The sequence below is a fragment of the Phascolarctos cinereus genome, unplaced genomic scaffold, assembly GCF_003287225.1.
Source record: "Phascolarctos cinereus isolate Bilbo 61053 unplaced genomic scaffold, phaCin_HiC Scaffold_5;HRSCAF=322, whole genome shotgun sequence".
Lineage (NCBI taxonomy): Eukaryota > Metazoa > Chordata > Mammalia > Diprotodontia > Phascolarctidae > Phascolarctos > Phascolarctos cinereus.
In genome coordinates this window covers 468,024,366-468,039,881 of record NW_027555958.1, presented here as the reverse complement: position 1 = coordinate 468,039,881, position 15,516 = coordinate 468,024,366, and the positions used below count along the sequence as shown (strand labels likewise).

Below are 15,516 nucleotides of genomic sequence, written 5' to 3'. Positions count from 1 at the left end.
CTGTCATTTTCTATTGCTTAAAAACATGTCCACGTGTGTTCTCTCCTGGAAAAAAAGACTTTCACTTGATCCTTCTGTCCCTGACTGTCACCCTATTTCTTTTCTGCTCTTTATAGCTTTACTTCTCAAAAAGGCACCTACAATTGGCACCTCCTCCACTGCCTCTCCTCTCAATCTCCTGTTTAAAATAATACTTTATTTCCCCGAAGTACGTGTAGGAACAGTTTTTAACGTTCATTGGTTTTTTTTAAGCTTTGAGTCCCAAATTCTATCCCTGTCCTCTCCCTGAGACAGCAAGCAGTCTCATATTGGCGTACATATGCAATCATGTAAAACGTTTCCATATCAGTCATTTTGTGAAAAAGATTCGAACACAAAACAACAAGTAGAAAGTCTGCATTCAGACAGCGTCAGTTCTTTCTCTGGAGGAGGATAGCGTTTTTCATGTGGAGTCCTGTGGAATTGTCTTGGGTAATTGTGTTGCCGAGAATAGCTAAGTCATTCACAGTTCGTCATATGTTATTGCTGTTAGTGTGTACAGTGTTCTCCTGGTTCTGCTCGCTTTACTTTGTATCAATTCATGTAAGTCTTTCCAGAATTTTCTGAGATCATCCTGCTTGTCATTTCTGGTAGCACAATAGTATTCCATTATTATCATATAACACAACTTATTCAGCCATTCCCCAATTGATGGGCATCCTTTTGATTTCCAATTCTTAGCCACCACAGAAAGAACTACTATCCATATTTTTGATGTCTTTGGGATATAGACCTAGCAGCGCTATTGCTGGATCAAAGGGTATGCACAGTTTGATAGCCCTTTGGGCATTGTTCCAAATTGCTTTCCAGAATGGTTGGATCAGTTCACAACTCCACCAACAGCACATTAGTGTCGCCGTTTTCTACATCCCCTTCAACATCAATCATTTTCCTTTTTTGTCATATTAGCCAATCTTATAGGTGTGAAGTGGTACCTCAGAGTTGTTTTAATTTGTATTTTTCTAATCAATACCTCTCACTTCTTTCTTACCTCCTTACAATCTGGCTTCTGACCTTATCATTCCACCAAAACTGCTCTCCTCAGAGTTACTAAGGCTCTTTTAGTTGCCACACCCAGTGACCTTTTCTCAGTCCTCATTCTCCTCGACCTCTCTGCAGCCAGCACTTTTGATTGCTCTCTCCTCTTTGATGATATCTTCTCTCTAGGTTTCTGGGGTACCGCTCTCTCCTGATTTTCCTCCCACCTGTCTTCCTGATCCTTCTCTGTCTTCTTTGCTGGATCCTTTTCCAGATCACATGTTCTAACGGTAGGTGTCCCTCAGGGCTTTACCCTACATCCTTTTCTCTCCCTATGCTACTTCACTCAGTCATCTCATCAGCTCCCACAGATTTAATGATCATCTCTATGTTAATCACTCTCAAATCTACCTTTCCTGCCCTAGTCTTTCTGCTGACCTTCAGTTTTGCATCTCCAACTGTCTTTCAAACATCTCGAACTGGATGTCCAGTAGACATCTTAAATTCAATATGTCCCAAACTGAACTCATTATCTTTCCCCCTAAATCCTTCCACCTCCCACCTTCCCTGTTAGTGTAGAGGGTAACACCATCCTCCTAATCATCCCCGACTCCTCACTATCTCTCACTCCCCCTACCTCTCCCTACTATCTAAGCTGTTGCTGAGGTCTATTGATTCTGTCTTCACAATGTCTCTCAAATAAACCCCTTCTCTCCTCTAACACTGCCCTCACCCTGGGGCAGGCCCTCATCCTCTTACACTGGACTATTGGAATAACCTGTAGATGGCTCTGCTTGCCTTAAGTCTCTCCACTTTCGGATCCATTCTTCATTCAGCAACTAAAGTGATTTTCCTAAAGTGCAAGAATGACCATGTCACCCCGCCCCCTACTCAGTAAACTTCAGGGGTTCCTCTTGCCTCCAGGAGCAAATACAAAATGTCCTGTTGGTATTCAAAGCTCAGAGACCGGCTCCTAAGGCTGGTTACCTCTGGACAAACTGTCATGATGCTATAAAAACAGTACTAAACAGTAGAGAGTAAAACAAGCCAGCCCGTTTTGTAACAATAGAAAAGCAAGCTTGAAGTTTATATTTGTATTTCAAAGTTCATTAGCCCAGAGAAGTTTAGTTAAATTAGGTCTTTAGGTCATTGCTTTAGTATATGGTGATAGATGGCCTCTGAGGCCCACTTCCAAATCTGAGATTATGTGATCTACCCAAATGAAATACAAACTTCTAAGCTGGCAGTCACCCTTTCTGGAGTGCAAGGTCCCTGAAGGCAGGAACTGGCCTTTGTCTTATCTTTGTATACCTAATGCTCTAATGGGGAGCATCTGATGATTATTGAATTGAATTCTCTTGGAAAAGAGAAATTTGGATATTTAGATATGTCTGCTTTATGTGGCCTCAGGGCTGGGTTTAAAGCCAAGACCTGGGTTTGGGAATTTACTGGACATTGGTACTCAGAAAGCAAGTACAAACAAAAGCTGTATTATTAAGATGTTCCGCAGGCAGGCAAAAAAGCATATACGCATATAATGTGGCAATATAGACAGACAGGTTTGTCCCCATGGATCCAAGAGGCTCGCCCAGCTCAAGGGAAAAGAAGTTGTGTCTGGGAAGGCCCGTGCTCCCAGCTGGGCTTCAGGTAAGGAAGGTTCATACCTTGGAGAAAAGGTAATCAGTGCCACACGTGAAAAGGGGCATTTCTAATCTGACCCAGATGTGGTGGAAATGTTCTTGGGGTCATTTGCCAATGCCAGGTTCGGGGAGGGGAGTTTCTTCCTCAGGATTAGAAATGGGAAGAGGGTTTGAGTTGACTGTCTGACGCAGTGGGAGGGGAATGACTCCTTCAGTAGGCCAGGAGCTTTATCTAACCAGAAGCTTTGAGAATTAAGTGCTTGACACAGGGTTAATACTGGCCAAAATGATGGAAAAGTCCAATCTTTGTCTATGTGCTTGATGGGTTCTGGGACATCTTAGAATATAAGTGACACCGTATTGGAGTCTTGTCATTATAAGTATAACATGAAACAATAAAAAATTACAATTATTGCCATAGCTTAGATGGGATTTTGGATTCTTTTCAATGTTTCTTTTAAAAAATCATAGTTGTGTCTCTATTTTCCTGATCCTTAGGCACACAGTAATAATTGTCTATCATTTAATCAACAGTCACTTAACTTTTGCTCTGTGCTAGAGATACAAAGCCTGTCCTCAGAGAGCATACATTTGAACGTAATAAAAAATGAAAAGTGCCCTCATATTTCCAAGCCTTGGATCCCAGCTAGTGTTTTTTTCTTTTGCTTCTTAGGGGCAGTCCGAACCAGGCAAGGAGGATGTCCACCACCAGGAAGGTCAGCCTGTCTGTAAGCAAAGTGAGCATAAACCACAGTAAAGTCAGCCTGAGCCAAAGCAGAACAGTGCTGTCAAGAACCACAAGTGGGCTCACGGAGGGCAAAGAGAAAGTGTCCTTGCACCATCCAAGGCGGCACATCCAGGTATGTGATTGGCTTGGATGAACTCTGAAAATGAAATGTTAAAAGTGAAACGTCTGGGGGCAGCTAGGTGGCAAAGTGGATAGAGCACCGGCCCTGAAGTCAGGAGTTCCTGAGTTCAAATCTGGCCTCAGACCAAACACTTGACTCTACTAGCTGTGTGACCCCGGGCAAGTCACTTAACCCCAATAGCCAAAAAAAAAAAAAAGTGAAATGTCCGCAGCTCTTGGGTACAGATCCCCTGCACGATGGAAGCAGATAGTGTTTTTGAAGTCATGGCTTCGCCTGCTGCTCTGTGCTCGTGTTCTGCAGAAGGAAATAGAAGGCTGCTCTAGCCGAGGCTGGACCTAAAGCTAACACAAAGCTTTAATAAACATTGTCATTTAATTGGTAATTTTGCAGGCTTCAGAATTTTGGAAGGCTTTCTTGGCCTCATTTGGGTGATTTTTGTCTCTTTAAAAATCTATCTAGGGAGGTTTTTCTCAAGGCATTTGCAGGCAGAGACATTCCGCATTTAATTGGCTTGAGAGCTCTACCTAAAGCTGGAGTTATTCTTCTCCAGTGTAGCCTTCAAATGACCTAAATGTTTGCAGGCCTCAGTGAAGACTGTAGTGCTTAGGCTTTTAAGAGGTTTCATCTCTCAAGCTGCCTGGCCCTCTCCAGGTTTTTTCCCTCTGAGGGTCAGCCCTTCAGCTGCAGGGCCTTCCCTGAAGCGGTCAAGTGTGCACAGTCTGTGCTCCTCAGGACAACCCGGTACAGAGTAAACACTGAGCACACACTGTCCAAGAGCCCTTCCCATTGTCTTCTGCCACGAGTTTTGACCTGAACCTTAGCTCTCTGATGATGATTCCTGGATTTCCCTCATGGTAACATTGGCTCAACTCTCCTTGTTGTCCCAGGATGGATTTCCGTTACAGGAGGCTAATGTTGACCTTGAACAGGCCCAGTGCAAGCCAATGCCCCTGAAATAGTGTGTTTTTATGCTCTCCTTGCCTCCTAGACACCCACACCCAGACACATGAGCGTGTACTCACATACCCTCACTCATATACACTCACACTTGCTCACACACACATCCTCACATACACAGACACACACACACACAGACACACCCACACCCACACACACCCCCCCTCTCTCCTTCCAGTTTCCCATTATAGACAACTCTGAACGGGGAAGGACAAGACGTAAGGAGCCATGTAGGTCCCAGCAATCATTTTTCTGTCCTTGCTCCTTGTCCCATCTGTCTCAATCCTTGTCCTTTTCTCCATTTAGCTTTTTAAAAAACTGCTCCCTTTGGTTGTCTTAATTTTCTTTGCTATCCTTTGTTGATTCTGAATGCAACGCTCCTGATTCTTTGCCTACGGCGCCATGCCTTGGATTTGTTCTTCGATCTTGGTCCCACCTTCTGTCCATGGCTCCTTAAAATTTACATCGGTTAATCATTTCCCTGTGTGTTAGCATAGGTCTCTTTATACAAATACCCCATTCTCGTGCTTATTAGAATTGCTTCTCTTTGTAGCCTCAGATTTTCATGTTCTTTAATTAAATTTTCTTTTCAATTATCACACATTTCCCAAGTGAAATGAAAGAAAAGTAAAACCCATATCACAAATATGCCTAGTCAAGCAAAAAAGAAAAAAAAAATCCCCTCCCATCCATGTCCAAAAATGTGCGTTATTCTGGCATTGACTTCACCCTCGGACTGTTTGCCTAGGAGACACTCCCTAAGCTTTCTCATTGCCCTTTGCAATCTGCTCTTCCAAAATCTGGGCCTGTCCCAAGCTCCAGCGTGGTGGCTCTCTGCCACAGTTCCCATCATCTCCCTCCCCTCCTGGTGGAGGACGATCAAGCAGAGATCCTCCTTGATGGTTCCTCCACCTTTGGAATCGTGAAATGACACGTGGGCAGGGAAGTCCGGACGTTGTAGCTTCTCTGCCCCAACAGCACGGGAGCCCCAGCAGATGTCTGGTGATGAGGCATCCTTCCAGAGCCCCAGTCAGCTCTTGTGGAGCCAGGTTCAGCAGTCCCTGAGATCACAGTACCTCCTTGGCTTAGACTCTCTGGCTTCCTTTGATTGTCCTTCGTTTGCCCACTTATGTGTCCACCTGGAGGTCATGTCAGTCTTAGACGGTCTTCATTATCTCCTGCCGCAGAATCCCAAGATGGCAGACGTCCCCATCTCGGGGGCCATGCCTCTTTCCTTGACTGTGAGGAGAGTTTTCCTGACCTCTAGCCTAATCCGTCTCTTTACAGTCTCCCCATCGCTCCTGGCCCTGCCCCCGGGGCTGCAGCAGGCCAGTACAATTCATAGTCCATGTGAAGGTAGCACCAGTGTTCATTCCCCTGGAGCCTTCCCTTCTCCAGATTCCACATCTCACGATCCTTCAGTCAGAACTCACATGGCCTAGATTCAAAGCCCTTCACCATCCTGTTTGCCTCCAGACATTTTCCTGTTCAGCTGTGCCTCTGCTCACCTGCAGCACCTGGAGCGGAACCCAGTGCTCCAGAACCTGGGCATGGGCTCCTGACTGCTTATGTCTTTATTCCTGGCATTCCTCCTGCCTCTCCCTGTAGCCCTTGGCTATACTAGCCGTGGGGTCTGCAGGTCCCAGTGAGCTCAGAAGCTGCTAAAATCCCCGACTCTTCTGCAGACAAACTGCCAGCCAGTGGTGCCTCCTCTGTGTTTTACTTGGAAAGTTGATTTTGAAAAGCATAAGTATAAACTTTTCATTTATTCCCATGAAATTTCATGTAATTGTATTCTCCTCAGTCCTTTAGCCTGGAAGAGCTGTCTTATATCCTTATTTGTAGGTGTGTTAGCTTTCCCTAGCTAGCATAGGCAAGTTTGATCATCCTGGCATCTCGGCCTCTATGCAGTAATTGATGAAATGGCATACTGCACAAGACTGAGCATGGACAGAGCCTTGGAGCCCTCCACTAGACACCTTCTGCCAAGCTGGCACTCCTTTGTTCCTGATTTCCTTCCCTCTATGGAATTTAAAGCCCTTCTCAGTCTTCACCCTCTGCTTCCAGACAGATCGTACATTATTTCCACATAGGCCCTCTATGCAAGACAAATTTTAAGGATATACAGAAATATCCACCGCTCTTTTCCAAGTGGCAAAGAATGGGATCTGAGCCTGTAAATTGGGGAATGGATGAAAAAGGACTGTGAGAAAATGCTGTTTTGCTGAATTCTTTGTCAGCATAATGAACAACCAAGATTCTGGAGGACTCATGATGGAGTATGCTGCCTGCCTTCTCATAGAGGCATGAAGGGTTCAGAATGACACCAGTATTTCTAGGACATGACCAATATAGAAATTTGTTTTGATCAACTCTATGATTTGTAATGGGTTTTGTTTCACTTGTGTTCTCAATTGGGTCAGGGAGTAGCATTTAGAGGGGAGGGTGGGTGTCTTGACTGACTTAAACAAAGTATAGAAAGAAAAAAGAAAACTTGAAGACTCTGATGAACGCAGTGACTAACCGTAGTTCCTAAGGACTCACCATGAATCCCGCTGTCCACCTCCTGACAAAGAGGTGATGGGCTCAGAGCCCAAGTGGAGACATGCTTTTAGACGTGGTTAATGAGAAATTTTGTTTTGTTTGATGTATGTGTATATGCATATATGTATGTATGTAGCACACTTGTTTGTAACGTGTTTTTGCTTCCTTACTGGGGGCGGGGCAAGGAAATGGGAGGGAGAGAAGGCTGATTTTTGAAAATAAAATTTAATTTTTAAAAAAATGTAAGGAAACTTCACTAAAGCCCTACCTTGGTGTGGATGGCACTAGACTCTTGCAGTCTCTGCTCACATAGCACAAGTTCTGGGAAGTACCAACAGACCAGGTCAGGAAGGCTTCAGGTTTGCGTCTGATGACGGGTTTCTATTTCTCTTAGTTGAGACCAAGCCTAGCCAAGTTCAGAGACTTTCCTCCCTGAGTGGAATGCAAACGATGGGTTTTTCAGATGCAGCAACTCTTGCATCATCTGAGGGAAACCATAGACCATTGAAGTGATCGATTCTTAAAGGACTGATTATGAATTGTATGATTGAAGTCAAGTATTAATATTCGTTATATTGGAGTGATCCTAGGTTATGTCAAAGAGTTTTTCTTAAATAATTATGCCCACCTAGTGGAATTTTCTTAAGGAGAACTTAATTTTTTTTTTTTATCAGAAAAACCCATATAATTGCATTTTTCATCTTTATCCTATTTTAGTTGTGTTCTGCCATCCACATGTTTTCTGTTCATGTTTTACATGTTCCTTTTTACATGATTGCTTTTGATTGTTGTAATTTATAGGTATTTGATGAACTTGGGAATGACGTCACTCCTAGACCCCTTTTCCGTCCAGATCCACATTTTCCTGGATCCAGAAAGCCTAGTAGGCTGCTCGTGTCCCAGGATGTGTCTCTTGGATCAGACTATGCAGGCTCCTACACCATGTTTCAGAATACCTTGAACCCCAGTCTGGTGGGGCAGTTCACAAGGTAGGAAGCAGCATGCTGCGTTTCTGCTAATGATATGGAATTTGAGGTTCTTTTTATGTCATGGAGAGCTGATAGATGTGTATATACATGTATGCACTTACCAGTGGTGACTTAAAACATTTACATGGGTGTGCATTGTGATGGAGCATTGTTAGGGTCAATTTCTTCAAAGACAGGCTTTCTATAACAACACAAGTAAGTGCTTAAATACTTGTTGATTATTAATCTTTTGATTCTTTTATTTTAAGACAAGTTTTTGTATAAACTCCCATTTAAGATCTGTACCATGCCTATGGGGCATACATAAGAGTGAGTTCATTTAGAATCTGGAATCTGTCCTACCTAAATAAAAGAACATTATGTTGTTTTTTGGTTATGTGTATTATGAGCAAATTTCTCATGAAAAAATTGTGCACTGATAACTTTTCCTGCTCTACTCTTTGAACGTTGTACATCTCATGACAGCTTCTCTTTACTTTCTTTCCCCCCCTCATTATGCTTGTGTGACGCCGGGGGTGGGGGGGATAGTTTTATCTGCATTTCCATTATTTTTATCTCCTAGAGGAGCTACATTTCAGTCCTAAAAGTTTTATCATCATCCCTTCCCCTCCAAGATTGGTCCTATCCTGTCTTGGTTTGTTATTATTTCTTTATTTTTGATATTAAAACTTTTTTTTAGTTACAAATTTTCTCTCTTTCCATTGAGAAAGCAAGCAATCCCTATCCCTTCTTTGAATCTCTTCTTATCCTAAAAGCTTTAACAAGCCAGCATTTCTGTTCTTATCATTCCTTGCTAGGCCCTGCTGATTCTTAGTGGATAGTGCTGGCCTTGCAATCAGGAAGGTCTGGGTTTGAATCCTGTTTTAGATACTATGCAAGCATAAGAAGAGCTCTCTCCTGTTTCTGTGGGAGGGTTGGGGAAGGGTATTATCAGAGGGTAAGGAACAACCCCAGTGGGGAGAAGCATGGAGAATTAGTTGAGGGAAGTTAAAGGATACCCATGTTACCGTCAAGGCCCAGGTGAGAGTAAAAAAATAGAGATTTGTATTCGACCTGGTTGGGTCGAATTCCTCTTCCTCACTTAGGCAGCACATGAAGAAGGGGAGGAAGGAAGGCAGAGGGCGAGTGTCATCAAGGGACAGGGTTTGGCCAAGTCTGCATGTACACTGAAGCCTGGTAGCTTAAGGGGAGGGACTGGGGTTTGTGAGCCAGGCTCTGAGCTCCTTGAGAAAGAAAGGACGATAAGCCATCAATGAAGGCCAGTGAGATCTGAGTCAGATGACAAATTTGGACCAGATGAAGAAGAAGGGATGGCTGCAAAGGGAGAGTCTGGAAATGGAAATGAGAAGGAGGGGGTATGCCAATGAGAGAAGGCACAGCCAGTACTGGAGGGGACAGGCAGAGAGGCAGGATCATCTTGGGGGGAGCCAGGTCTCTGTGAGTGCCAGAAAATAGAGGGAGCGGGAGAGGAGAAAGTCTTAAATGAAAGGAACTGGGTGATGGAACAGTAATTCCAGAGGGCACAAGTGAAGGGGTGGGCCTACCTGTAGGGCCTTGAGATAGACAGTGGGCACAGCCATCCCCAAAGAATGTAAGACAAACATTACACAGATGGCAGTGAAAAGGCACAGGGCAGGGAAGAAAGGTCCACAACAGTCAGCCAGTGAAGAAGGCCACAGCTGGCATCATCTTCTTAGCTGGTTTTATACTTTCAAAACAAGCTTTTTTCTTGAGAAACTCTTGCCTTCAGTAGGTGGCAGTGTTAAAAAAAAAACCAAAAAAACAACACAGAAACCAGAACTACTCAGGCACTTGAGATCTCGCCATAAACTTCGTAATCCTTTGTCTGTTCTCTGAATTCCTTCTGGCAGTCTTGTCCTCATTGGAACCTCATTGCAGGTAGGTAGTAATCATGGTACGAAATGGGATTATTGGCAGCTTGAAAAACAAAAAGCAAATGCTGACTCACTCTTGCTCCTATGCTGTCCTTCTGAGACCACAGGTTGGAGAGGCTTTAAAAAAAACCCTATAGACTCTGTAAAGGCATCCCTGAGGCCCTCCTAAAATTGGGCTCTGAAAACTCATCTCTGACTTATGATTTTCTTCAAAGGTTATGAGAGTACGTTGTCTCAAGCATCATGTAACTAAAAGTTACTACAGTTGCCTTCTAATATTCCATTTTCTGTTTATTTCAATGTTGCCTTCAGGAACATACATATGCATACTCTCCCTTCTCCTGATAAATCTTTTTTCATTACTAAAGGTCAGCATTAGGGAGCAGCACTGTTTCTAAGTCAAGTGCATCTACAACGGAGTCCATGGGAGAAGACCTGGAAGAGTCACCTTATAGACGAGAAGCAGTATCCATTTATGTTGGTAAGAAGAAAATAATGCATGCATTGATGGATAGACAAACAGATAGACATGGAGACAGACAGACAGATATAGATAAGAGATATGGAGATAGACATATAGATAAATGAGAGATATGGAGAGAGGTAGATGATAAATATGGAGATAGATGAATGGATGGATGGATGGATAGATGTTAGATATGGAGAGATGGAGAGAGATAGATGGATGATAGATATGAAGATAGATGAATGGATAGATAGATGATAGATGGGTGATAGATAAACAGACATGGAGAGATAAATGGACAAATAGATAGATGACAGACAGATCAATGGATAGATACCTGTGATTATATTGGTATAGGGAACTCCTAGGTGAGGAAGCTCCCTCCACCTATGCAGGGTAGCCCCTTCTCTGCAATTTATAGTTTCAATTGAAGAATTGCTTAGACCATTGAAAAGTTTAGTGATTTGCCCAGGTCACATGGCCAGTATGTGTCAGAAGCAGAACTAGAAACCAGATCTTCCTAGGTTGGAAGCCAATTCTGTATTATACCTCACTGCCTCTCTCTAATATGTATGAAGACTCAAATGCTTTGTAATTAATAATGAAAAATAATAAAATAAAATTTGATCCATAAAATAATAAAAAGTTGATGCACTAAATATATGGAACTGGAGGCAGCTAGGTGGCAGTGTAGTGGATGGAGCTCTGGACCTGGAGTCAGGAAGACCTGAGTTCAAATCCAGCCTCAGACACTTACCAGCTGTGGACACCGGGCAAGTTACTTCATCTCTGTCTGCCTCAGTTTCCTCAGATGTAAAATGATACTAATGCCCCCTACTTCCCAGGGTTGTTATGAGGATCAAATGATTGTTTCCTTCCTTCTTAAATTTATGTATATGAACACCAAATATATTTCAATGAAGCCATTTTAAAATTAATTATAGTGCATATTGTGTGACCTTGACTCATCTATGCATGAGCCAGACTTGTAAAATAAGGCCCATGTTCACGGGGATTCTGCACTCAGAAGAGCAGTTATGAACCAGCTTGTGCTCCTGCCCCCGGTGAGCATGCAACTTTAACCACCAGCTTGGGGGGAGCTCCCAGCCCGGCCCTGGGAAACACCCTTCTCTTCTGCAAGGCTCCCACGATGCCCTCATTCTGCGGACAGAGAGGTCTCTAGCAGCGCACAGTGTTTATGAAAGGAGGAAAACCATTTATTAAACACCCACTGTGTGCCAGGTTCCGGGCCAAGCGCTTCACAAATATGATTCATTTGGTCTTCATGACACCCTGCGAGGCGGGTGCTCTTATGAGCCCCATTTTGCAGTTGAGGAAACTGAGGTAGACAGAGATTAAGAGACTTGTCCAGAGTCACACAGCTAGTGAGTGTCTGAGGCTGAATTTGAATTCAGGCCCAGCGCTCAATGCGCTGTGTCACCTAGCTGTTATGAGAGGCAAATATAATTGATGAGAAGTAATATTAAATCCGGCCAATGTACTCTTTAACAGAATAAACTTAAGCAAACATAAAAGAAAGGCCAGGGCTGGGAAGGACCTGCACTTCCTTTCCTCTCCCCCAGGGTAAAGCTGGCACAATCACGAGTCCTTCCCCCTCTGGCACCAGCCACCAACCTGGTCACACAGCTGCTGGCGGCCGACCTCCAACTCTCCCTGGTCTCCTCATTCTCTTCCTCCAGGACAGTCTTCAAAACCCACCTGAAGCCCTGTAAAACACCATGGCCCCCCAAGGCTGGACTCACTGTTTGCTCCTCTCCTCCCAAACTAGGAAGAATGACCCAGCCCAGGGGGTTTGTGGTCCACCAGCCCTTTGCCCGGGGGTGTTCCAAGTGCTTTCTCAAAATGTGTGAAATCTAACCCTAACCCTCTCAATCGGTGACCCCTGGCATAGAGCACATTCAGAATCTTTTCTGGCAGAGTGTGGCCTGCTGAGTGCGTGGGGCTCCTGGGCTCTTCCGGTCGGGTGAAGCCCGGGAGCCAGGCCCTGCTTGATAGGGAGCCGGCTGGGCTCGGGGGTTCTCCCGCTTCAGCCTCAGCAGGACCTGCCGAGGGACTCGTGACACAAGGGGGCGATCTGGGCCGGCAGACGCGCGCTTCTCTCCCCGTGCTGGCGGAAGGAGCGGCGCATAAACGTCATTGCTGATCCCTTCCGGCTTCCCCCCGCTGGCTTCCTCAGAATGTCTGCGGCTGACGCTGCTTAGTTTGCTCTTCGACTCAGGTTTCTTTCTTTCTTTCCCCCCCTTGTTGCTTTTCACCTGTTTTGTTTGGTGGCACTGCTCGTCATAGCCCGCCATCCTTCTATGCGAGATTTAACCAACAGCCATCAGTGTTGTCTTGGGGCACGCTTGGCAAGGAGACCAAGTCTGCAGAAGGGAGCAGTTTCTAGGCTCTGGGTATCTGCACTGGGGCTCTTGATTTACAGCATGGTTGGGAGGGGCCCACAGAAGCTGCCTCGTCCAGCTGGTGCAGGACTGCCTGGAGGCATTGCTGACTGGTCGGCGGTCATTCAGGCTGCCTCTGTCTTTATAGAGAGAGGAGGAGTGTCCTTCCCCCCCCCCCCCATTCTGTGGGAAACCGTGCGGTCCAGCCTGAATCAGCCTCTCTGTAACTTCCACCTGGGGGTCCTGATCCTTCCCCGGGGCCAATCAGAAAAACGGCTAATTCTTCTAAATAACCACCCTTCGAATAGTGATGATAGCAGTCATCATCAAAATAAGAGTGCCTAGGATTCTTGTGGTATTTTAAGGTCTGCAGAGCTTTTTACAAATATCTCATTTGGTCCTCAGCAACACTCAGAGGTAAATTATTTCCATTGTACAAATGAAGAAACAGAGGCAGAACAGAGTCACTCGCCCAGGATTACAGCTAATAAGGGTTGGAGGCAGAAGTGAACTCTTTTATTTCTGACACTCTGGACACTGCGGCACCATCTAGTGGCCTAATATGCTCTTCATCCAAGTACATCTTCTCCAGGCTAAATGTGCTTTCTCCTTCAACCAGTCCTGAAGCGTGTTAGTCTTTGGTTCTCTCCCTCCCCATCTCTCTCTCTCCCGCCCCACCGGTGCTCTCTTCTGCTTGCAGTCTTGCTCGTCCATGTTCTAAAATATGATAGACACTCAGAGTTCAGCCCAGTCCTCCAGGTGTGGATGGACCACGCCATCGTAGAGAACATTCTCCTCTCTCCTGTGCGTCATTTATGTCTGTGAGTGACAGCGTAAGGCCAGAAACAAGTGAGAGTTGTTCTAACAAGGACTGATAGCATGCTTATCTGAAACCTTTCGACTGAAGATGGAAAAGAGATGCATTGGTAATGTTGATAGTCGTTGAGTATGGACATCAAATGAAAATCATTGGGCCTTTTGTTCATTGACCCTCTCCTTAATAAGTGGACAGCTACTTAATAAGAGCATTTCAGTTGTTTGGGAGGTCTTCCAAACCACCTTGAACAGCTGGATACAATGAAAAGAGCATCCGATGTGGAGTCAAGAGAGTTGAGTTGGAATCCCAAACTTGACCCTTACTATTTGTGTGACCTTGGGCAAGGAAATGCATTTCTCTGGGGCACAGATTACTCACGTGGAGAATGAATTGCCTGGACCTCACTTCCCTTTCAGCTCTCCCTCCTTTGACTTGGATTAGAAGCTTCCTAAGAGCACTCATTTTTTCACCAGACTTTGTTTTCAATGCTTGATGAACAATTCTTTTTTATCTCTGTTCTGTTCATTTGCTTTTCTAAAAGTCATCAGAAGGAAACTTTGTCTTGTCTTTTTTTTTTTTTTCTGGGGACCTCTTTCCAAGTATGTTGACATTGCATTAATTCACCTGAGACCTCGTAGGAGACTTACTCTCTAAAAATGCATTGTGAGCTCACCCACAGCCATTGGGCACATTTGTAAGAGGGTTCCCGAGACATATTTCCCCATCCTTTTCAGGGACATCCTTGCCTTCATGACATTTACGTGACACAACCATAATAATCATGCAATAATAAATAGATATTTTAATATAATAATGATAGCTGACACATACATAGTGCTTTGAGGCTGGCAAAGTGTTTTATGTGCATTATTTAATATTTAAATGTATTTGTTTAGGTAGCATAGCATAATGCGTAGAGAAGTGACCTCACGGGGTTCTAGTCCTGCCTTTGACATGCACTGGCTCCATCAACCTGGGTGAGTTATTTGACCACTCAGTGATCTGGGCAAGTCTCTAAGACTTTGAGTTGGGGAGAAAGGGCTGAGCTACATTGGTAGAGAGGGTTTCTTCAATAGGAATTCCCAGTTCTAATGAAATCAGAGTTGTGGTCCCCATGCGCATCCCTCTAAGTGTGCTAGCCTTCAATTATGAGAAAATTTGATAAACTAACACACTGCATTCCCATCTGCCCTGGTTAACCTCGAAGTATCCTGACTGCATGAGAAGGGTAGGCTACAATAGAAGGTTTCGTCCACCATGTCAGTGGTAATGAAATTCACCTCTATCACTGGTGGTTAGATAAGTGGATGTAAAATTATAAGTTGAAAATGCAGATTAATGAATAATCTTGTTTGATCCTTTGGAAGATCTCCAACTTAAGAAAGAAGTGCCCAAAGTCCTAACGAAAGAAGAATTAGATGCTGAAGTGGACATCTACCTCTCTGAGACGGAAACCCTGTGGCTCTTTAATCTCCCAACAGTCATGCATTCTATAGAGTCTGAAGAAGCTGAGAAAATAAAGTACATCAGTGTTTGTTTGCTCTTTTTGTTATTGAAATGCCAAATGTTATTAAAAACATAGGTAGCTGTCAAGTTGCATCAAGTGATAACTTTGTTTTGAGGATTAGTTTTTATTCATATTCATTTTTCTGTGCACCTGGTACATTTTTTCACTCAAAAATTGTGTTTTTTTTTTTTTTTAGTTATAGAATTTGTTTCTGCCAGTGGGGTGGGGTGGGATGTCAGTAAGGTGTCAGGGGCTTTTGACTCTGAAAATAAAAGAACTTGTTGTACTTGGACAATTACTGTTTAGGAAGTGGCTGGACAGAATACCAGGGAAATCACCTATTCTTTATATGGTTCAGTGGGTGGACCTGGGATATGGAGTCAAGAAGACTTGAATTCAATTCCAGCCCCAGA

At 44.2% G+C, this 15,516-nt stretch overlaps 1 protein-coding gene across 1 annotated transcript in view; it reads left to right on the top strand.

Moving 5' to 3' along the window:
- DNAI4 (dynein axonemal intermediate chain 4) overlaps positions 1–15,516 on the top strand; it is a 79,770-nt gene that overhangs the window by 16,745 nt on the left and 47,509 nt on the right. The window contains exons 2-5 of the mRNA XM_078156705.1: positions 3,331–3,517; positions 7,829–8,016; positions 10,280–10,392; positions 14,964–15,117. Coding sequence (XP_078012831.1) covers positions 3,331–3,517; positions 7,829–8,016; positions 10,280–10,392; positions 14,964–15,117 — 642 coding nt within the window. The remainder of the gene's footprint in view (positions 1–3,330; positions 3,518–7,828; positions 8,017–10,279; positions 10,393–14,963; positions 15,118–15,516) is intronic.